Below are 21,412 nucleotides of genomic sequence, written 5' to 3' on the forward strand. Positions count from 1 at the left end.
TTCATCATCGCCTTTTTTTAATAATAAAATCTGCGGCGCGTTACTTATATACACTACACTTCCCATCTCTCTCAGCGGTGCCTTCCGAGAGAGCTTGGGCATGGAGAGATATGACCAGAGGTTCGAACAACCAATTAAAATGGAGGGGACGGAGAAAGGGGCGTGGTATTCAAATTAGTAGTGATATCCACAAATCAGAAATGTCTTAGCTAAAACTTTAATAAGGGGAGAGGTGGTTAATGTTGATGGATATTGCTGAATATTTTCAAATGACAGTGATGGAGGTTATGTGACAAAAACGAGGCTATAAAACACGTTACTGTTCTGAAGTTTGAAAAACATCAGTTACTCTTTCAGAGGTGGGAAGAAACCAGCTCCATTTAGAGACCCATATACACAGGCATTTTGCTATATTTGTGCTTTTCTGAATGCTTATGATCACATTATATTATAATATTATTTATACTCACGTATTTGTGGGGAAGGGAATTAAAATTCTTCCATATTGCACAGTTTATGCCATAAAAACATTGCTTTATTGGTCTTCAGAAAAAATATATATATCTTAGACAGTGTATAAATCCTCAACACTACTTAAACCATGGTAAGGAACTATACATACACATGCACGTATGAACAAAACGGTCAAAAAACAGCCAGTCGTTAGTAAACTTTCATTTGGGCATCATATAAATGAATGAACATGTGTAGCACTCACATTACTTTAAAACATAATAAAAAGCTTTAAATTTACCTAATTTGAAAGTGGCTCCAGACAGATTCTTTCATAATCCTCACAAAATAAAAGAAAACTATATTTTCATGACTTCAAAAGTAACACAAACATTTAAAATGAACACAGATTTAATCATTTTGACTCCAACATAAACCAACCATTAACCAAACATCCAGAAATAAAGAACAGCAATATGAATTTTTCAGTCTTCTATGATTTCCAACAGGCCTTTAAGCTTCAGACCGCATGCAAGCTCCTCTTCTCGATTTGCTACTATCAGCCTATCAAGCTCTGCCAGCCGCTGTGTTAGAGATACAGGTACATCTGTTCTACAAGTGGAAGGAACCTTCTCATCTGTTTCCATCTTCTAAAAAAAGTACACACACACACACACACACACACACACACACACACACACACACACACACACACACACACACACACACAATAAATGCCAGAAAACAAGAACAACAACAACAACAACAACAACAACAACAATAATAGTAGTAGTAGTAATAACAACAACAATTTGAACACAACACTAAATAAACTGGGGTCAACACTAGCTACTAGGTCTTTGTTAATCCTTGTTTATCCTGCCAGAAAGACCCTTTTACTAAGCATGCGTCAATATGACAATTTTGGGCTGATATGATATTTTTCACTCCCACATCTGCCAATGTAAATACATAAACATATATAAAATGTTCAAACTAGGGCTACATCTACTTGCATTAGCATTATGGAGAAATACAATTTATTTTTGAAGGGTTACAAATGTAGTAAAATACAAAAATGCAGGTATTTTAGCGGAGTAGTCCAATGGTGGCTAAATGTTCCGTTTTTCTGGAGCACAAAAAATACATCATAAATACTGGTTGGAAATATTGGTCAAATTTAAACATCTGTCCAGTGCTGATAATTTTTTAAAGAAATTATCTGCTGATACTGAAATAATTTCAATATCATGGTGTATCTCTACTTTTAACTTGAGTTTTAGATAATTTAGTCAGTCACTAAATTACACAAAATGTACCAGACTCTGGAGTCCCCAAGGCATTTTAGAATCTCTGATGAGCTTAAAACACACTAAACTTTGGCTTATAGTAAATAAACACAATAAAGAGTACAGATTGAGCATGCTGTGTAGAATTCAGTAATGGGATAATCTCTCAATAATGTAATAGTGCCTAGAAACGTAATAAAATTTGGCACTTGTTCAATAATATAAGAAAACCCAATAATGTAAAACAATGCCTTAACTGACAGTGTAATAAAGCCTTAACTGATAATGTAATAATGCCTTTACTAATAATGTAATAATGCCTTTACTAATAATGTAATGCCTTACTACATTATTGGGAATTGTGTACACTTTCAGGTGGACTATATTTAATACCTCATTACATTACTGGATTTTGATATATTTTTGATGAAGTGCAAAATTTTATCTAATTTTTAGGAAATTATGACACTGTTGGGTTCTACATGCTGTTTATTCTGCACGAGTACAGCAGGAGTATCCATGGCGGCAGGAGCAGTAAGAAAGCAGAGTAAGATATAAAAAAAGAAGCTTAAGTATACCTGTGTGAGGAAGGTAGTGGACACAGGGGGGTGTCGGGAGGGAGTCAAAATCTCAGGCACAGACAATAGTGTAGAAGGCATGAAGAGAGGCATAGAAACAGAGTCCATGGGATCCACTTCCAACCAGCGCTGCAGCTGCTCCTCAAATCTAAACACATAACAGAAACTTTAGGACGTTTATTCAGGTGATAGGCCGCATCCGCCTCCAAGTTAAAAAAATAATAAAAAATACAAGGCTCAAATAAACTGTTCTCGGACTTCCACTTTAACAAAGACTCCGTGAACAGTTTGCATGCTTTAAATGCTTTAAATGCTAGACTAACCTCTGGCTCTGAGCCCTCTCCTGCTCAATACTGGAGAGCAGGCAGTGGGGTAGCAGCTCCTGTGCAGAGGGAGTGTGTGTGATGTCAAGCACAGAGAGGCTCTCCTCCTGCTCTATCCAACTCTGGAACAGCCTCTGTCTGGGGAAGCGTGCCGCTGGGGACAGAGTCTGCCTAGAGCTCACTTTTGACCTGGGAGAAAATATAATTGTTTACGCACATGAATTATGTTGCTGTATACTTTACAGTTAGCTTGACGGTCATTGATGCATATGCCTACATAGCATTTGTAGAGCTTGGTGGTCATTTGACCACATGATGCATATGACCACATAGCATTTGTAGAGCAACAGCAAATGCAGCAAGAGGCTGACAGGAAGGACTAGGGGAAATGTGTGCAGCACTCCTTTTGTCCCAAAATCTGATCATGAGTGGGTAACTTGAGATGCCAGGTTTAAACGGCTTTATGTCCTGCTATCCGCCTGTGATTAGATCAGTCGAGATGGCTGTTAACGCCAGGTATTCACAGAGCCAAAGTGATGCTCCATTAGATTCAGGATTATAAAGTATCTCCTTTTTCAACCAGTCTACCTCCTGCCACATAGGAGCCGGAAAACAGGGCTTTACAAAGGCGATTACCCAGCTCCAGTAGGTTCTAAAATGTAAAAGTACTTGGATTGGACAGGTATGTATCCACAGTTTCAGATTCCTACCTGTCTGTGTTCTGCTGTTTCTCCCTATGAGTGCGTTCCACAGCTGTCACCCAACTCTCTGGAGGCTTAAAGTCCTTCAGCTGTTTTTTGTAATAGTACACCAAAATCTCCCCACTGCCATTAATGGCATCTATAGCAGAAACAGAAAGCCAGGTTAAAACGTGTCCAGTCTCCAAACAAAAACAATTTCTCCAGCTCATACAGGGTGACTGCACTAAACAAATCTACACACACTTCATGTACATTTCTATGATTCTTAAATCCCATTCCTCACCCTTTGCTACAGGAGTCTCTAGTAAACGCCAGTCTTTCATACGATGCTCTATGCAGAGGAATAAGATGTCATCCCAAGGTATGTGTTTAAAAGAAGGTCCAGCATTTTCATCACCACCCTCATCATCTTCACTGTCTGTCCGCATGTATTTGGCACGCAGTCTTCCTAGCAGGTGCTCCAGATGAGACATGAGGAGGGGCTGGCTCTGGGGAGAGCTGGGAAACTGGGATACATACTGAAATATGGACGAACACAAACGGGGCCACGAAGCTGGTGGAAGAACGATATGATGTTTTCAATTATTTTGAAACCTAATCATGCATTATGATCATCATGCATTATGTACAGTAGATACACAGTGGATAACATGCTTAAAACTGCAAAGAAGTACATAATTACTCTTTACAAGTAGCCAACATTTTTTAAACATTCTAAATAATCTTTTCCAATGTAGATTTCTTTTCTTCCATGACACAATTAAGTTTACAAACATAGGCCTACAAGTTTCCTGCCATTTGAAAATATCAGTGCTCCTTGCCTCCTTTCATCTAAATATGAAGTATGCCTCCCACCCTTGCTGTCATTATATTGTACTGCAGAAAGTGCAGGAAATTGTCACAAAAACTGTAAAGTCAGTGGAGTGATCGAAGTGTTTTTATGTCCAAATCCTACATTGAAGAGCCAATATCGGCCTGGACCACATATTTTAAATCACACTATGCTTTTAGATGGACTAAGATCTTAGTTGGATCCTTACAACCAGACTGTACAGTTTACATGATCATGTCTTAAACCCCATTTGGATTAGATTAGTTCATCAGATGGACATGTATTACAATTTTTATAAGTCTCCTCCATGATACACACCATTTTGAGGGGGAAGATCCCACTCAGGGATCTGCAGGCTCAGGATGGCTCTCTTCAGCCAGTCCAAGTGCTGTGGAGAATTCCAGTCCAGGTGAGGCACAAGGTCTCTGGTCTCAGGCAGAGAGAACTCAGGTGGTGGCCAAGAGACACCGACCAGCCGCTCAGAGCTAACCAAACCTGCCAGATAGGTCAGTACGCTGTTATACAGCTGGATGATGGCTGCTGCATCCTGGCATGAGAGGCCTGCCTTTACTCGCTCCTGCTTGTCATGGTGGAACCTGGCATGGAACTCACGGCAGAGGCCTCCTTCTACAAACTGGAGCAGGGGCTGAGATGAAAGGACTGTAGAGGCTGGAGAGTGGGCCACCAGCCAGCGAACTGCCTCACCAATCTGACCAATGAAACATAATTTGCTCATTATTTGCTTATTATAGTAGTACTTATGTAACATTTTGGATAAGTCAGTGGTCACCAGATCAGCTTTTGGGGGCTTACTGTCCTAGAAAATTTCACTCCAACCATAACTGGCAATGCTCCAACTAACCAATGTTTTTGCAGCAGGTCTTAATGAGCTAGATGAGGTGTTCCTGGAGTTAGAGCTGGGCATATTAAGAGGGTTTATAAAGAGGTTGCTGACTTCTGTTATTGATTCTTTTTTGTCCATAGAATGATGTATTTTTAATAGTAATTTGTTAAGATTCTTCTTGATTAAGCTGCTTGAGTGAACTGAGTGTCCAAACAGCTTGACAGCACTGACCTGCTGAGATCCCTGGAGATCACTTGTGCTTCCCGAGACACGGATGATGATGTATTCTGAGATGAGCCCATCATTAACTAAGGTCTTTAGCTGCAGAACTGTAGAACAAAAGAGAAAACAACATGAATTATTTGTTATAAAATAATCTTAAAGCTCCTAAATAATGTTGAATTCATAAGGACATAAAACAAGAGGACACGCCATTTCACTATACCCACCTTCCTCTAACTTCTGGTCAGTAATTGCTCCCTCCATTTGGCCGGGTATGACCAGTGCCAGGGGCAGCGCAGAGTTCCAGCCACTAGCCTCTTGCACCTGCTTCAGCTGAAGAAGAGCAGACAGCAAAGGCACATCTTCATCACCCTGCCCAAGGTCAGAGTGACCAGCACTGGGCAGATGTGGCAGCAGTAACAGCAGGGCGCTGGTGCCCAGGAGCTCTTTCTGTTCCTCTAACCGGCTCTGGCCCTCCTTGCTCAGAGGCCCACGGCTCACCTGCACACAGATGACAGGTACAGTGTTGACACAGTCCAACAGCAACCCATTTGCCGGTGTTAGATTACAATATAACATATATAAAAATTAAATATAACTTTTGTGGTCATGTCTATCAGAGGTTTGTTAGTATAATAGGTATATGCAGTTTAAACCTGTACTATCAAAGTCAAGGCCTCACCTTTACACAGACATGAACTTTGTGGGTCTTTTGTCCAATATCTCTCAAGGTGTTATTGATGAATAGAGTTTCCAGTTTTCCTTCCACCTCTGACATGCTCTCCTCCATCCTCTCTCCACCACCCATCTTAACTTCTAACCATTTTGTCAAGGTACTGCAGAACAACCATCAAAAACAACATCACTGAGTACTGAGCCTAAACAAAAGACAGTTGGTTCCATGCTAATTTACCATTTTTCTTAAATCATAAATGAATGGTTCCTATACGTATTATAAGTATTAGCATAAGTATCAGCATTTCTGTGCAACATGAGCACCATCAAGTACTGTCTCTGCATCCTTAGATCCAGTGTAGAATATCTTTGGGAATACATCTCAACCATTGATCTACAGTTAAGGACAAAGACTAAGTCTTGGTATTCAATATCCCTAATACCTGTTAGCAAAGCTCATATCATTATCTTGATTGCTGGGAAGCAGAAGAGTGGCTTTCCAGAAGATTCTGTCAGGTGGATTGGGGGTGCTTTCAGCCACCAGTGTGGGCAGGTCAAGAGGATTCCACACACGTTCGCTGAATCGAAGGAAAACACACTAATTGATCTGTCTGACAATGCACTATGTGGTTATGCACAACTACATAAACCCAAATTCTCTCACCTTAATAACAAATTATAGTAGAAGTTCACTCTCATCTGATGGATGGTGTTGCTTCTTGTTTTTAGTAATCTGCAAATGCATTACATAATAACTATTAACGACAATATGACTAATCATGCTCCAGACAATGTGAACAGTTACAGTGATGGTGTGGTCACCTTGTGCAGGACACGACCATGTTCCCTGTATTACCCAGGTTGATAAAGCCCTGAGCGAGGGTGTCCACACAGGGAGCGGATGGAGCACTGGGTGCCAAGGCTTTCAGCTTGAAACGAGGGTCCACACAGCAAGGGGCCGCAGGGAAGCCGCGCATCTGTCTCTTTAGCTGTCTGCGTACTGCTACCACGTCACGCCACCTAAACATAGATTCAAAATGTTTATTATACACCAAAGTCTACAGTTCTGGAAAGCCTATAGCAGCAGGAGAGATGATATACACACTCGGTCATGGAAAATCGACAGGTAGAGCAACAGCATTCACCTCTTGATGAACTTGTGTATCCGTCGTAACTCCGTATCTAAAACCTCTTTTCCAAGTTGAGCGATTTCCAAGTCCAGTGTCTCCTCTATTAAGTCATTACACACCTCCTCTGAGCCTTGAGCCAAACATGCAGCCTTCTCCTCCAATGCAAATCTGTGGGGAAGAAATTTTATTCTACATGTTCCCATAACATGCACTTTGTTACATTAAAAAACCTCTGTAGTTCAACAGGGTTGTAAAGTTGGCCAAATTGGTGAACAAAACTCATGCTATTTTCAAAGTTATTTAATATCTGACTAAATGCATAGAAACTAACTTTATCTCTCCATCAGCTATTTCCTTGGTGTACTGTGTAAGGACCTCCTCAATGGCCTCAGCACACAGCTCTGAACTCAGCTTATCCAGAAAAGCCTCACGTTCTTGTCTCCGCCTGAAATCAACCACAGAAATTGGTAAATAGGACATGTAAGGTGGCATTAACACAATCTGCATTTACATTAGGAACATAATATTTTAACCCAATAACATTTGCATACTTAATAATTGCAAGTTGCTGAAGGAAAACAGAATATGAAAAAGAACAAAGGGAGATCTTTGCAAATTAATATTCTTTCACACACCTGGCTTCTTCCAGCTTACGCTTCTCTTCAGCAATTCTCTCCTTCTCAGCGGTGATCTCAGATGCTGACAGATCTCTCAGCATCTGAGCAACAACCTCACTAAGCACAGTCTCCATCTCACTCTCACTCACACTGCAGACAAGTGTAGGGTGTCAAGACATGTAGACTTATCACAATATTAAAATCAGACAAGCTTATTTATACAAGGTATTAGTTAATGCGTTACTCAGATGTGGATTAAACTAACAGCAGTCCTTGACTATAAATTATCAGTAATCCTTCACCTTAAAAGTCTTGAAACCTTTAGTAATACATTCAAACTTACGGCATACTCTAACCAATGATGGAGTGCACCTACTTGAGAGCTACAGACACATATTCAGCCCCAGCTTTAGCTATGTCTGAGACTTCAGCCTCCAGAACTTCTTCCATCATGGAGTCCACTTCAGCCATTAGATCCTATACGGGGCACAGAATGGCCCTGATGAGCTTAAAGCATTTTTTGACTACAATGACCGCTTGTGCAGTAAAGTTCTTTTTGAAAATTAGCCTAAATTAAACTGTACTCCTCCAAGTGGAGGTTAAGTGCCTCACCTGATCGGTGTAGGCTGGCTCTGGTTTAGGAGGAGGTGATGGGGGTCTGACAGGTTGAGGCTGTATTATGGGCTGGAACATCAGATCTGGGTTCACTGGCAGCCCTGGTACTGTAGTCTGGAATGGCTCCCCAGTCTCCGCTGTGTCGCCAGGCTGCCTGAACCTCACTGCTGCAGGGGGCTCTACCAGTAGCTTGGATTTAACCTCCGGCCTTGGTTCCATCTCAACCAGGGGTTTCATTTCCTGTCTCTGAGGAACCACTGCCACTGCAGAGACAGCACAACAGTTAATCCACTCTGTACAGTTGTAGGTTACAGACAAAATCCCACTAGAAGAAACACATTATGGGGACATAATTAAAAATAATCTTCTTTTGCCTTGATTAATTTTATTTAATTTATCCATTTTATATTTTATTCCTTCTACTGAAGAATTTGACAGTACATATTCTTCTGTCTGCTGATTTTACACTTTATTTATAGAATAATTTAAAAATCTGTAAAATGGAAATAACTTTTTAAAAATAATTGTTCTCCCAATATTTCCCCCAATTTATTGATTGCCACCAACTCACTACGTCACACAATTCACTCTAATACAAAATGATATCCTTCCTCTAAGACACCTGAAGCGACACATATCTTTGCCGCTCATGCATTTTTATTGAACGGCTCAACAAGCTTGTTAGGAGAATGCAAACCATTACATCAGGTAACAGAGGCCCGAGTTGGCTAGCATCACTGTGAGTAATAGAGAGAAATAGAGGGCCACACAACCATCCAGAGAGAGCAAGGTCAGTTATGCTCTCTTGGACTCTGACAAAGCGAACACTTAGATAACTCAGAACGCCACTCAAGAGTCCTTGACTTGTGATACTTTCAAAATGCAAAAAGTGCTATATAAAGAAAATTGAGCTGATTTTACAGCACCTGTCACTGGCTCGAAGGGAGTCGGGTCCCCTCTGTATTTGTTGTTCGAGTCAAAGCTGCAAACTGGAGTGTGCTGAGGTGGGTTGGGAAGCGGTCCTCCATTCACAACCTCCCCAATCAGCACCAACCTCTTGTTCTCGATGGCCACAGACTTCCTCTGTGGCAGAGGCAGATCTGGCTCCTGATAGGCTGTACGGCTCAGCTCAACCATGCTGGAGATATTACACACATAAAAGTGAAAAAGGAGAAAGCATTTGTGTAGCACATAAACAAGCACAGCATTAATTATCCAAGATATTAAAAAAAATACATTATATTATATTACATTAAGCTGCTTGAGAGATGTGGACAAGAACATTAGAAACACCCTTACCCTTCAGTGACACTGAGCCCATACTGCTGCAGAAAATCAGTGGCTTCAGAAGCACTGCGGAACATAAGCATTCGGACTAGGTCCTCCACAGGAAAGGTGGTGGACCTTTGAGAGCCCACAGTGTAGGCTATATTCAAGGCCTTCAGTGCAGAACGTCTCACCTATTCACACAAAACACACAAAATATAACAAATAATTCATTCTCTTTCCTTAACACTGAGTACATGAGGCCTAATATAGTAGTCATCTATAAACTCTAGGGTTAACTTTAGGGCATACATGGCACAAACCTGGTTAAAGTATCTGTGAAGAATGCAGCCAGCCAGATAAGATGCTGCATTTACCAGCTTGAAGAACCTGACAAAGTTGTTGCTGTTGAGGGCCGCAAAGGCTTGTACTGCAAACTTCACCTCCGGCGAGTCCCGGACCTCTTTACGAAACTGCTGCACCTCACTTTAAGGCAACAAACACCAATTTGGCTAAGGTAGTTTTCACAATATAGCAGGCAATACACATAAGACTATACCTAAGACTATTTTCACAAATACTGAAGAAAAGGGCTACACATAAGGCATGATCATAGCTAACCGCACAACATTTAATTATTGCTAAATCAGAAACATACCGAAGAATATCTCCATCATTAAGTTTGAGCAGCACATTGTACTGGCGGAATTCAGCCTCACGGGGGCAGTACACTTCCTTAGTGGCCAGATCCTGATACATTTCCTTTAGACTTTGAAGGCATTTGGTCATGTTCTCATTATTGATCTTAGCGTCAAAGGACATCATAGGCTCCTCACATAGGTGGTGAGCACAGTGGATGTGGAAGCGAGTGCACTTTTCTATCAGAGACACAGTTGTTGGATCGCAGAGGTGTTGCTGGGTAATGTCCTACAAAGGCAAACAGCAAAAATACAGACTAGATCATTTCTGAATTTAAAAGTAAAATTAACAGAAGAAAAACACATCATCACAGACAGGAAACAATAGCTAAAGGATCATAAAATGATAACAAATAAACCACCAAAAGCAGAAAAAAACAGTGAAGTGCACCTTGCGAATTCCTCTGGTTCTGTTCCAAACAAAGTCATACCAATCACGGTAGGTGCCCTCTCCCTGGTCCATTATTTGAGTAACCAGGTAGTCCATGGTCATGCTCAGTACTGGCAGAGGTCGCAGCTCATGAGGAAGAGGCTCCTCCTGGTCAGCTGATGATCTGCTGTATTCTTTAATGGCAGCACAATGGTCCACCTGTACAGCAGAGAAGAATCACTAATTTTATTTCCATTTACCATTATTGCTGTTCAAATTTATGCTTGCACTGCCACCTCACAATGATCTCACAATAGTTATAATGCGTTATAATGTGTCTGGAAGAGAAAATCAGGGAGAAACCTTTTCTGTCTCTGGAACGAGCTCAAAGATGCTCAGTTGATTGCGGGTTTCCCTCATGTAGCGCTCCTTCTCTGGGCACATATCAGGACAGGTTCCCACAAACACTTTGGACATATCCAAGTCTGTTCTCTTAGGCCTTGCTACAAAGACAGAAATCATTATCATCATTAGTTTGGTCCACCAGTCCAAGTAGAAAAACTCAGTAGATGTAAACAGGTTAACAACTATGCATCTTTACATTGTCGAAGGATCTTGTCTCTCTGCTCAAGAAGACGATACTTTTCCTCTGATGTCTCAGCCAGCTGACCAATCAGATGCTGAAGGGATGAGGGCAGGTTGATTGCCGGTCGATCCATGCTCTGTCCAGGTGAGCAGATATCCTGTTGTGATTCACTGTCAAACTGCAGGGTTTTTGCTACATTAGGTTTCTTGGCAGGAGAACTGGAAGAATAAAACAAGACAATTGTAATAAAAAAAAACAAAAAAACAATTAAGGTAATTAATAATAAATTGCATTATGACCTGTGGGCTACAAGGCTGAATTCATGGGTAAGCAAGCTAACTTAAGGTGACGTTAAGCTGAACAAATACAACACCTTAAGAATACTTGAAGCTGAATAAATAAAATCATGTTAAGTTGACTGCTTTGTTGACATCACATTCATGCTTTTTACACAAAACGGATCATAAATCACTGCCTAGTTAAAAGTAGTTACCCTTGAGTGAGGGAGCCGGAGCTGCCGACCACTGGAGATCTGGGCAGAGGTTTTCTGGAAAGTGGAGTGACTTGAGGAACCACTGGTCTTGACTCCCCTTCTGCATCTTCCTTGACCTCTGAAGGTCTTGCTGCTTTATCACTTGGACCTGAACAAACAAATATGTCAGGATTACTTTTTAATTTGGCAGAAATTATCAAACGGAAAAGGAAAACCTCTAGTGTGATCTTACTGAAGTCAAGGTCTGGCAAAGAGTTATCTGACAGGCTTTACAACAAATGGCTTAAAAATCAATATAATCACTCACTTTGCTTCTTTCTTTGCCAAAAGATTTGGATTTCACTCCCCTGGAAATGTTTACCTCTCTTTTTTGCCTTTGCAGCTGATGCCTGAAAGAAAGGTGAAAGATGGCACTAAAAGTCTGTGGACTGTAAGATATTAATGGGAGAATGATCTAATAGATACTGAACATACTGATGAACAAAATGACCAAATAAAACTCACATGATCAAGGAAATGTACAATGGCAAGATTTTTTGCAGGTTTGCAGTACACTCTCCGCACTTTCCCAAAGCGACCAAAATGTTTCTCAAGTTGGTCTTTTCGGTTGAGAGTGGGTGGGATTCCTTTGCACTGTATAGCAGTGGCTTCAGATGGAGAAAGACCACCTAGGCTGTCAGTGCTCTCCCCACGTTTAGCCCTTCGGACTGGGGTACTTGTTTCAGCTTCAGGCTCTGGAGCTTCAAAAGATATAATGAGGCTGAGTTAATACACTTCAACATCACAACGGAAGCTCTGTTCACAGAGGCATCAAAGATATTTAAAACAATGCTACATGCTAGTTCTGCCTTACAACCTTAAATAGATATGATATCAAACAAAATGTAGTGATGGACTCACTAGGTTTCTCTGCTTTTTCCGTAACATGTCTTATGGGAGCCAGAGCTCTAGGTGGAGCGGCTGGTATGTCAGCATTAGGAACAGAGGCATCTGGCCTGTCCTCATGACTCCAGTCCACAGGATGATCTTCTTTCTTGATCACGGGGGCCGATGTCTTCATTAAATCACTCAATGCATTTTTGAACAGACCACCAGTAGGCCCTCGACTTCTAAGAAGGGGCCGCTTGGATAGATGCCTTGGGGCATCAGCTCTACCTTGGGCCTCATCAACTTTGGAACTTTTTTCTTGGCTGGCATCAACAGGGTCAACAGGCTCTTCTTTCCGTTTCATGCCCTTCCCAAAACTACCAAAAGCTGTCTCTCCTGAGCTCTCCTCATCTCCCACTCTCCCCTCAGGGATCTGTGCAGATTTTGGATCTCTAAATCCAAATGTTGGTTGGCCAAAAGGTATGCTACCAAACTGAGGCATCTTAACTTCTGTCTGGGGCTGGAGGACCTTTGCTGAGAAGCTGAATGAGGAAGAACTGCTGGGAACAGTGGTGGGTTGAGCAGCAGTGGTGATACTGCTGCTACAGGAGGGGTTTGCAGGTTGAGAGAATGTGAACTGGAGAGAGTTTCCACCAAGTGCCTCTGTCTGAGAAACGTTAGCACTTGTGACTGAGGCAGAGGGGGCTGCTCCAGGCTGGGAGAAGCTGAAGCCGAGAGTGCTCGGTTTTATACCTGTGAAAAGTGAAAAACCAGAGCTACTAGGTCCACCGCTGTTTGAGCCACTTGCAGCTGGCTTAGCTAAATTTAAAAGCTCAGGAGCGGACTGAGAGTTCAAAGGCTCTGGACTGACACTGAAAATAGGTTTGAATACAGATTCATTTGGTGGCTTAAAGCTAAACTTTGTCCCAAAGCCGCCAGTCTGTACATTGCTTTGGACACTCACAGCAGAGGTTGAAACGGCAGCTGGCAAAGAAAAGGCTGACGACTGACCAAAAGATGACTGGCCAAAGCTAGGCTGAGATGCTCCAGTGCTGATGGAACTAGTGGACAGTTGCGAGTTACTAGAAGAAGGGCCAAATGTAGACGTGGGGTGACCAAATGCAGAGGTTTGACCGAACGCAGAAGTCTGTCCAAATGCTGGCACCTTACCAAAAGCAGGAGTCTGACTCTGACCAGTAGACGAAGGAGATACTCCAAATCCTAGTGTCCCCTGACCCAAAGCTGACTGTCCAAATGCAGGTGCTTGAGCTATGGAAGAGAACGATGAGGACTGTCCCAGCCCACCACTTTGACCAAAAGAGGGTGCCTGGCCAAATGATGGTGTTTGACCAAAGCCAGATGATTGTCCAGATGCCTGTCCAAAACCTGACTGTTGGCTGAATGTTGAAGGCTGGCCAAATGTTGATGTCTGTCCAAAGCCCACATTTGGTGTTGTGCTGCTTGTGCCCTGCTGACTAAATGACTGAAACATGCTACTGCTCTGATTGGCGTTACTGGGTACCTGAAAGGCACCTTGTTGTCTACCGAAGATATTAGATGGATTCATTGTAAACAAAAGTTTTTAAAAAAAGGACAAAAAAGCAACGCACTAAAACACACTGCAAAAGCCAAACTTATATTAGACTACAGATTCACAGCATCCTATGTGGCTTATCCTAAGACGAGGACAGGGCTTGTTCACACTCTGACATCAACGTTTGAACGCAAGACTGTGACTTTCCATCGAAGAGTGCATAAACATCCTTCAGCCCTGTTAAAGTAAGCCAGAGAAAAAGTGTAAGATTAGCCTGGCAGGTTCAGACTGATTGTTTCCTTTGTAATAAAGCCCGCATGAAGATTACTAAGAGTAAATACCACCAGCTCCTCCACTACTACACCAAAGGTAAAACATCTGCTAACTTGGTCTGAGTTAGTTACACTGATTCCTTTTGGTTTACAGAATCGTCTGTAGCTATCTTAGCTAAGGCTAGCTTGGTTTGTCCTATTATAAAAGCTAACGATGTTAGCTTAGCTGTTTTCTCGCTGAACGCTTTACAATACAAACCTTCAGAAGGTCGCATTAAACCACCAAACATACAGACCGTTGTGCTCTGTTAGTCTCTGTTTGTCGTGTATGTTATATAAATGTTAACCACTGCAAGCCGAGATACGGCTAATGTTGTTAGCTTTAGCCAGTTAGCAACACTTACCAACACTTTCTCTTTTCTTCGTTGTAATGGCGGGGTTGCTTTTCTGTGAGATTCAAAACTACCTTCTGCCCCCTGGAGGTCAACGGTAAAATCGTTCAGCTCTGAGAGTAAAGACAACTTATCAATCTCCGGTAAAATCGATTTTTATTCGGATTTATTCAGCGGTGCACAAGGTAAAGGCACAGACTGAAGTAAAGTGATGTCTGTAATCACGTTCTTGATCATGTTGGTTCGTTGCTGCCGGTTGTGACGTCCCGGTTGCTGTCACATCAGCACCAGACGCACTGTCCTGTTTTGTGTCACCAGTTGGTCACAATGCATTGTTAAATCACCAGTTACTCGGTTCGACAGACTTCAGTACAGACAGTACAGTTTAAAGGCCAATGCATTTTTTAAACTGTTGATGGTAATATGCAAACATTATTAAAGTTTCAAAATGTACTGTTCACTCTCCAGTCCTATACAGTTCTCACATGGACACTAAATTCAGAATCAGAATCAAAATCAGACTTTTTGGACAAGTGTGTTTGCACATAAGGAATGTGCCTTTGGTTGCGCAGTAGCTTACGGTTAAGCAGTAAGTGACCATAGTAACATAGATGTCAATCCCTGAATTCTATCACACATACTGTCTCACACACACATGCAAGCTTCCACCCCCATAGACATTCACACAAATATACATTTGAGAATAGAAAAGTATGCAAAGTGCTGATTAGGAGGTAGCAATCCAGAATAAGATTAAATAAATGAAATAATATAAAATAAGGGTTAAGTGCAAAAACAGTGTTTCACAATGCTTACGTGCAACAAATGTTCATAAGTATAGTTTTGTGATCAAAAGAAACATTTCTGGCATCCTCTTGTTTTAACCTTCATTTGGTTGAAGTGTATTATTCACTGTTTTTGTGATGTCACAAACAGCACATTTACATATATCCACCTATTCAGGCTACAGCAGTTTAAGACCTTAAGCAGCCAGGGGCCGCTGGCTGACCCAACATTTTATTACACCTAAGAATAGCTCAACCATCAGTTTGCACTGAAATCCCTGTAGTTACTGAATAATAAGCTTGCAACAAGCCTTGGATTTTAAGGGGTTAACCTCACCCATTCACAATGTTGTTGTAAGGAGTGTTTCAGCCTGGACTGCTTTTTGAATGAGGCACAGTAGGGAGCAGCCAATCAGAGCAGAGCTCAGTTACACACATCAGTCATAAAGGCATAGTAACAAAAACAGCCTGTTTGATTCAAAGGGATAAAAAGAAATTGGAAAGTTGGCACATAAAAATGAATGATAACTGTTTTTGGTAGATAAACCCACACAAATGTTATGAGTGAACCTCAGGGGGAAAAATACAAATTTAAGATAAGGGCCCTTATTTGTAAATCCTTAAAAGAGAAGAACAGCACCTAACACTCTAGTTCCTATGCTGATAGATATTGGATATACAAAGAAGTTTCGCTAAGGTTCTTGAAGTAGCTTTTGAGCTGATATTTTTACACATTTTGGTAGCTACTTTTACTTATAGTTGAGTCATTATTAAATTAAGTAACAGTTTTACTTCAGTTTTAAGCTGCTCTGCTTTCCATTGATAATTTCCCCATGGCTGCACAAAAATTTATATTACCTTTCTTATTCCCGCTGAAGCTTATAGGCCTACAATTAAAGAGACAATAAAAATGTTTTGCATTTGTTAAAAAAATTTATTGAGTGATACATTTTACCGTGCATACTGAATTATAATTAACAACATATATTACATTTGAAAGCTATACTCCAAGACAGAGAGGAACAGATCACAGTAGTATTCATGATTGTTTATCACACGTTACCTCAAAGCACCAGAATATTGTGGAATGAGCATAGATATTTGATTTTTTTTCAGCCAACAGTTTCAGGAACACAGTGATTCCCTTAAAAACAGTGACAAAGACTTTAAATTGTTGGATTTTTCCGATCCAGAAAGTAAAAGTTAACCTGCCTGTCTGGCACAAGTACAGTGCGATTGATTGCTTTGACATCTCCTACTCTTGGATCTGGCTTGACTTCAAACAGCTTGATTATCTAGATGGGAATAAATTGCATGAATTAAATACTTTGGACTTCAGGAAGAGGATGTTGTAGGATAGAAAAATACACAATCAAGGACAAATGACATTACTTAAGCAGATAAATATATTGCTATATAAACCAATAAACCAATAATCATTTGCCTGCTTACCCTTGCCAAAGCCAGGTGCATCTCCAGTTCAGCGATGCGTTTGCCAGCACAACCTCTGACCCCGAACCCGAATGGGATGGACCCGAAAGGGTTAGGCCTCACCCTACCATCCCGCAACCAACGTTCAGGCTTGAAGGCCCGTGGTTCAGGGAAGACCTTCTCATCCTGACTGATCGCGTAGTGGTATAACACAAATGTGGTCTGTTCATAAGAGTTATTAATTAGTTACATTTACATTAATGGAAGGGAGGTCAATGTAATATGGATAAAGAAAAAATAAGCACCTCTTTAGGAAAGTAGTGTCCTCCAATTATTGTGTCACCGACTGAAAAAAGACGTGCATTTAAGGGAACAACAGGGTACATCCTAGACATAATCATAAAATAGTATCAATAAATGGTTAAAATAATGAAATGTTAAACAAAACACAACATTAAAAAAAGCTAACAAGTAAATGTCATTTGCCTTTAAGGCAGGCTGCCTAGGACATGGCATTAATTGTGTTGAACCAAATTTATCTCTGTGGAAATTGTTGAAAATTACATTTACATAATTTTCTAGTTATCCCAAATGTAGATGATCAGCCAGGACATATTTTTTGTGTCTGAAGTTTACTTCTTTGGTCTTGCACTGGAGCTACAAGCCTATTTAGGCTAATAAGTAATGGTTCCTACGGTCGTGATCTCAAATGCTGGAATGTTTTCTAAAATTGTATAACATTAGCGTTGAAGCTTCAGTACAAAACTAAAGAAGCAAATTTCGAATGCTAAATGTATCTTGGCCGATCGAGCAAGGGGAAAAGTACATTTGTTTATTCGCCTATTAAAAACCTCGTTTTTTCTTTTTCTCCTTTTTACTACACCTTAGAGTCTCCTTGATGACGGCTTTAAGGTAGGGCATGTTGTTTATATCCTCAGCTGTTGGAATTCTGTCCCCCTTGATGGTGCTGGCCACTTCCTGATACAGTGTGTCCTGTTTCTCTGGATCACGTGACAGCAGATACAAGGCCCACAGCATGGTGTTGGAGGTCTCAATGCATAGACAAGACAAATAAGCATGTTTTCTTCTTCAACAGACTCTTCTGTCTCCTACAGCAGTTTAGAACACAATTTTTGAAGTTGCACTAGCCAAGCCTATATAGAGTACTTACTGTATCAACTCCTGCCAATAACAGTTCAGTAACACTCCCGTACACATCCTTTTGGCTCATGTTGGTGTTGGAGAGCAGGTAGGTGAGGTACTCTCCTTCAACTTCCTGATTTGTGTCCAGGCGCCTCTGAATGTCTTCCATCTTCTTGTCAATTAGCTTGCAGGCTATACAAAACGAAATGCAGACATTTCTCTCAATTTCAGCTCATGCAGGAGCTCTTAAGGTTTTAGGGTGTAAAAGCCACTGGAATATTTGTATAATTAATTAATTAACTCACCAAACTTGAAAATGCCCTCCCAGCCACCTGTGTACCACCTATGGAACGGCAAGTAATTGCGGGTCCAGTTGGGTAGAATGGACACAGTCATGCTATAGGTGAACATCTGGACAATGCTGTTAATGAAGTCCTGAGTCTCAGCTGGTATCTTGTTCTCCAGACAGCCAATGCGAGTCTCAAACAGTATGCGAGAGATCCCTGAATAAGCAGGAACAGATTAAAACAAAGTAAAATTGCTAAGACCAGTTGGTTTATCTTTGCTATGTATAAGTTTAAAAAGTCATGGTCTGGATTTAAAACTGTGTGTGGGATACAATTGACAGGCAGCTATATTTATAGAGGTATTCTGGCTTAAACTAACTATTTAATAGGTTTTTTGTTACATTCTTTTTTCATTGTTTTATGTTTTCTGCCAGTGTTCTCTTCTTTCAATACCCAGCATGAGTTACATAAATACATCATTGAGAATCCCTAAAGCCCTTAACAAATCCTGACCTAGCCAGTGATCTAGAACCTAATACATCTGTGGTGCTATTAAAGGTATACAACTACTATAATTAGTACATATTACATGTAACACTAACATCAATTGTCAGACTTTTTTCATTGTTAAAGGATCCAGCCAGAGAAAAAAATGCAAACAGCCCAGCCCCAAGTATCCTAGTCTTTAAACTAGGAAATCTCACTCTAGAGACTAAAGCAGCACCACTGTACAGGGTAAACTTTTTTTTTTTAAATGTAGCAATGGATACATTTTTTATTTTGGCCAGATTGACCTTAAGGTCTGACCATACCTTCTAGAGCAAAACGATAGAGCTCATTGGACATGTTGGGCACCAGGTCTCCGGTGGGGCTCATCTTGCGCAGGTGGTTTATCCTTTTGACAAAGTCTGTGACCACACTGTTGACCACACTCTCATACTTCACTGAGTCTTTGGGATGCAGCATGCGTTTATTCAGCACAGCTCGGAGTTTGTACCACTTCTCTCCTTCTCTGGTGAAAGAACAGGAAACATATCACTGCTGTCAAGGAAAACCTCATAGTTCTAAAATTCTAACTTTACAGGGCAAAAGTGAAAGAGCTTTTAGAGGCAATTAATATAAGAATTTTATTTCATGCATCTATATAATTTTAGATTATTTTTAAGTAATTTTGGAGCATGAAATGTTCACACAATAGCACTATCAAATAAAAAAATGAAAAAGAGTTACAAGGTTTTGATATTAAATACTCAGAATTGTCTTAATGTGTGTTTTATTCATGTTATATTGTTATTTGAAGAGACACTAAACACTCAAAAACACTGAACAGGTTGGCTTTTTGCATACATTTCGCAACAGCACAGCAGTACAGCAAAATCTGAAAACATTCCATGTTACATAACCTCTATGTTTTTTCTACCTCAGTTACAAGAGTGAACTTTTGCTCTGATTAGCACTTTATGGAACAATTAAGCCAAGTGTCCAAATAAGCCTAACATACCATTGATGTTTACAGCTAATCTATAAAGCAGTTCTGTAAAAGTGTGGCTTACTCAGTGAAGGGCCCGTAGCCTAAGCCCTTCTCATCTCGGTATTCAGTCCATATAGTCATGTCTCCTCTGCGAGGAAACTTCTCTTCTTTCCTCAACAGCTCCTCTAGCAGTTCCGCACTGCTTATAGCAATGGTGTGCATCTGACCAGAAACCACTTTAAATATGGGTCCATAAAGCTTCTTTTCATACAACTGTGGAAAAATAGAGCAATTATTCTTTAAAAACAGTGTTACCCACAATAATACAGTTCAGTAGGGTCAGTTTTCCAAATACAGAAAACCCTTGATTAAATTCCTCTTTAAATGGGGATTGAAAAAATAATGCTGTAATAACCCTTGTTAGTATGGTTCAATGATTAATCTTTGCCTAGAACATTAGCTAAATAAACCTAATTAATTGGCTCATTAAAGTCAGGTGAGGCTTACTTGTGTTTTCTCACAAAGAATGTCTTGTTTGACCAGCGTTTAAACAGTTCTTTGAATAAATCATGTTATTTGAAACCAAATGACTTCATTTCCATTGACTAAAGATTCTTTCCTGTCGTATCCTAGGAGACAGACATATGTGAAATCAACGGTTCTGGGTTTAGTTCTCAAATTTCCTTTCTGCATCTCATTTGAACACTCTCCTACAAGGACTAGTTGTGGTGCACCATGACCTGGCACGCAACAAGGCCACAAATGTAAACAGAATACTTTTTATCAGTTCTTTAATAAGCACCTTTTCAAAATGACTATCAGAGACTAACAGAGAAACAGCAGAGCACAGAAAGGCCATATCACTAAACACACTGTACCTGCATCTCATGCATGCGATTGTAATACCCTTTAATTATGAGCCTGTAGAGTACTGTGGGCAGAGTGACCACAGGGAGGTCAGCCTGGGTCCTGATGTTTCCAGGAATGCCCTGTACTGCAGCAGCATTTTCTCCTGCTCCCCTCCTAAGGTCCAGACTCACAGCGGTGGGCCTCAGGATCAGTCGTCTGACTGCTGAGCCAGCCAAGCGCGGAGCTAGATGGACTGCCATCAGTGCACAAAGGAGGGAATGTGAACAGCAGCTTATGTTCCAGTGTGGAGGGAGAAGGAGGCGGGGCTACGCTCAGCAAGTTAACCCTTCACTTCAAACTGAGCACAGCTCAACCTGGCAACACTGTTGCTGAAAAACACTCAGGTCTGGTTCCAAATAAGATTAAAAATACTGGCCTGCCGTCTAGGAAAACGAAGAAAGCTTGAAATTTCCTTTTTATTATTGAGCCGTGACGTTAACTTACATAATGTGCTTTTGATAGTTTTGCAAATCTTGCTAAGGCAGCTTTCAGCTCACACTACTAATTCCCACAAAAGTGATTGAAGACAAATTGTAATTCAGAAGATGATTTCAAAACTGACATTTGAATAGAAAGTAGAGGGCCTTGCTGCATTCACTGATGGAAGGAAATTCAATTCATAGCTGTAC

The 21,412-nt window shown here is 40.8% G+C and overlaps 2 protein-coding genes across 4 annotated transcripts; both read right to left on the reverse strand.

Moving 5' to 3' along the window:
• Positions 1 to 660: 660 nt before the first annotated feature.
• LOC118807225 (minichromosome maintenance complex component 3 associated protein) lies at positions 661 to 14,935 on the reverse strand. Of its 3 annotated transcripts, none has more exons than XM_036569169.1 (29): positions 14,770 to 14,935; positions 12,593 to 14,330; positions 12,197 to 12,432; positions 12,000 to 12,081; positions 11,693 to 11,840; positions 11,215 to 11,417; positions 10,977 to 11,116; positions 10,635 to 10,832; positions 10,204 to 10,472; positions 9,869 to 10,031; positions 9,579 to 9,739; positions 9,206 to 9,417; positions 8,277 to 8,542; positions 8,041 to 8,141; positions 7,683 to 7,814; positions 7,379 to 7,492; positions 7,063 to 7,215; positions 6,740 to 6,937; positions 6,582 to 6,650; positions 6,361 to 6,495; positions 5,925 to 6,078; positions 5,470 to 5,743; positions 5,252 to 5,349; positions 4,495 to 4,885; positions 3,628 to 3,897; positions 3,354 to 3,483; positions 2,644 to 2,832; positions 2,321 to 2,468; positions 661 to 1,103 (listed from the first exon to the last, which is right to left on the reverse strand). In XM_036569169.1, exons 2-29 carry the CDS (start codon positions 14,124 to 14,126, stop codon positions 939 to 941), a joined length of 6,333 nt encoding a protein of 2,110 aa, XP_036425062.1. In that variant the 5' UTR covers positions 14,127 to 14,330; positions 14,770 to 14,935; the 3' UTR covers positions 661 to 938. The 3 variants fall into 3 exon arrangements, with proteins under 3 accessions (XP_036425062.1, XP_036425056.1, XP_036425070.1); XM_036569163.1 differs by lacking the exon at positions 14,770 to 14,935 and adding an exon at positions 14,625 to 14,763; XM_036569177.1 differs by lacking the exon at positions 14,770 to 14,935 and having other exon boundaries at positions 661 to 1,100; positions 12,593 to 14,126.
• A 1,518-nt stretch (positions 14,936 to 16,453) lies between these two features.
• Positions 16,454 to 21,008, reverse strand: LOC118807247 (sterol 26-hydroxylase, mitochondrial-like). The gene is made up of 9 exons (XM_036569202.1): positions 20,753 to 21,008; positions 19,957 to 20,147; positions 19,216 to 19,415; positions 18,422 to 18,619; positions 18,145 to 18,308; positions 17,857 to 18,023; positions 17,279 to 17,360; positions 16,995 to 17,195; positions 16,454 to 16,837 (listed from the first exon to the last, which is right to left on the reverse strand). Exons 1-9 carry the CDS (start codon positions 20,981 to 20,983, stop codon positions 16,709 to 16,711), a joined length of 1,563 nt encoding a protein of 520 aa, XP_036425095.1. The 5' UTR covers positions 20,984 to 21,008; the 3' UTR covers positions 16,454 to 16,708.
• Between the last annotated feature and the right edge of the window lie 404 nt (positions 21,009 to 21,412).

This window comes from Colossoma macropomum, unplaced genomic scaffold (assembly GCF_904425465.1).
Source record: "Colossoma macropomum unplaced genomic scaffold, Colossoma_macropomum, whole genome shotgun sequence".
NCBI classification, from domain to species: domain Eukaryota; kingdom Metazoa; phylum Chordata; class Actinopteri; order Characiformes; family Serrasalmidae; genus Colossoma; species Colossoma macropomum.

Coding starts and splice junctions, on each gene's coding strand:
- LOC118807225 (XM_036569169.1), bottom strand. CDS start 14,126: ATGAATCCATCTAATATCTTCGGTAGACAACAAGGTGCCTTTCAGGTA. Junction 7,815..8,040: donor TATGTGTCTGTAGCTCTCAA/GTAGGTGCACTC, acceptor ACTTGTCTGCAG/TGTGAGTGAGAGTGAGATGG. Junction 2,833..3,353: donor AAACAGCAGAACACAGACAG/GTAGGAATCTGA, acceptor ATTTTCTCCCAG/GTCAAAAGTGAGCTCTAGGC.
- LOC118807247 (XM_036569202.1), bottom strand. CDS start 20,983: ATGGCAGTCCATCTAGCTCCGCGCTTGGCTGGCTCAGCAGTCAGACGA. Junction 18,620..19,215: donor CTATCGTTTTGCTCTAGAAG/GTATGGTCAGAC, acceptor CTGCTTATTCAG/GGATCTCTCGCATACTGTTT. Junction 16,838..16,994: donor TGCACCTGGCTTTGGCAAGG/GTAAGCAGGCAA, acceptor ATTCCCATCTAG/ATAATCAAGCTGTTTGAAGT.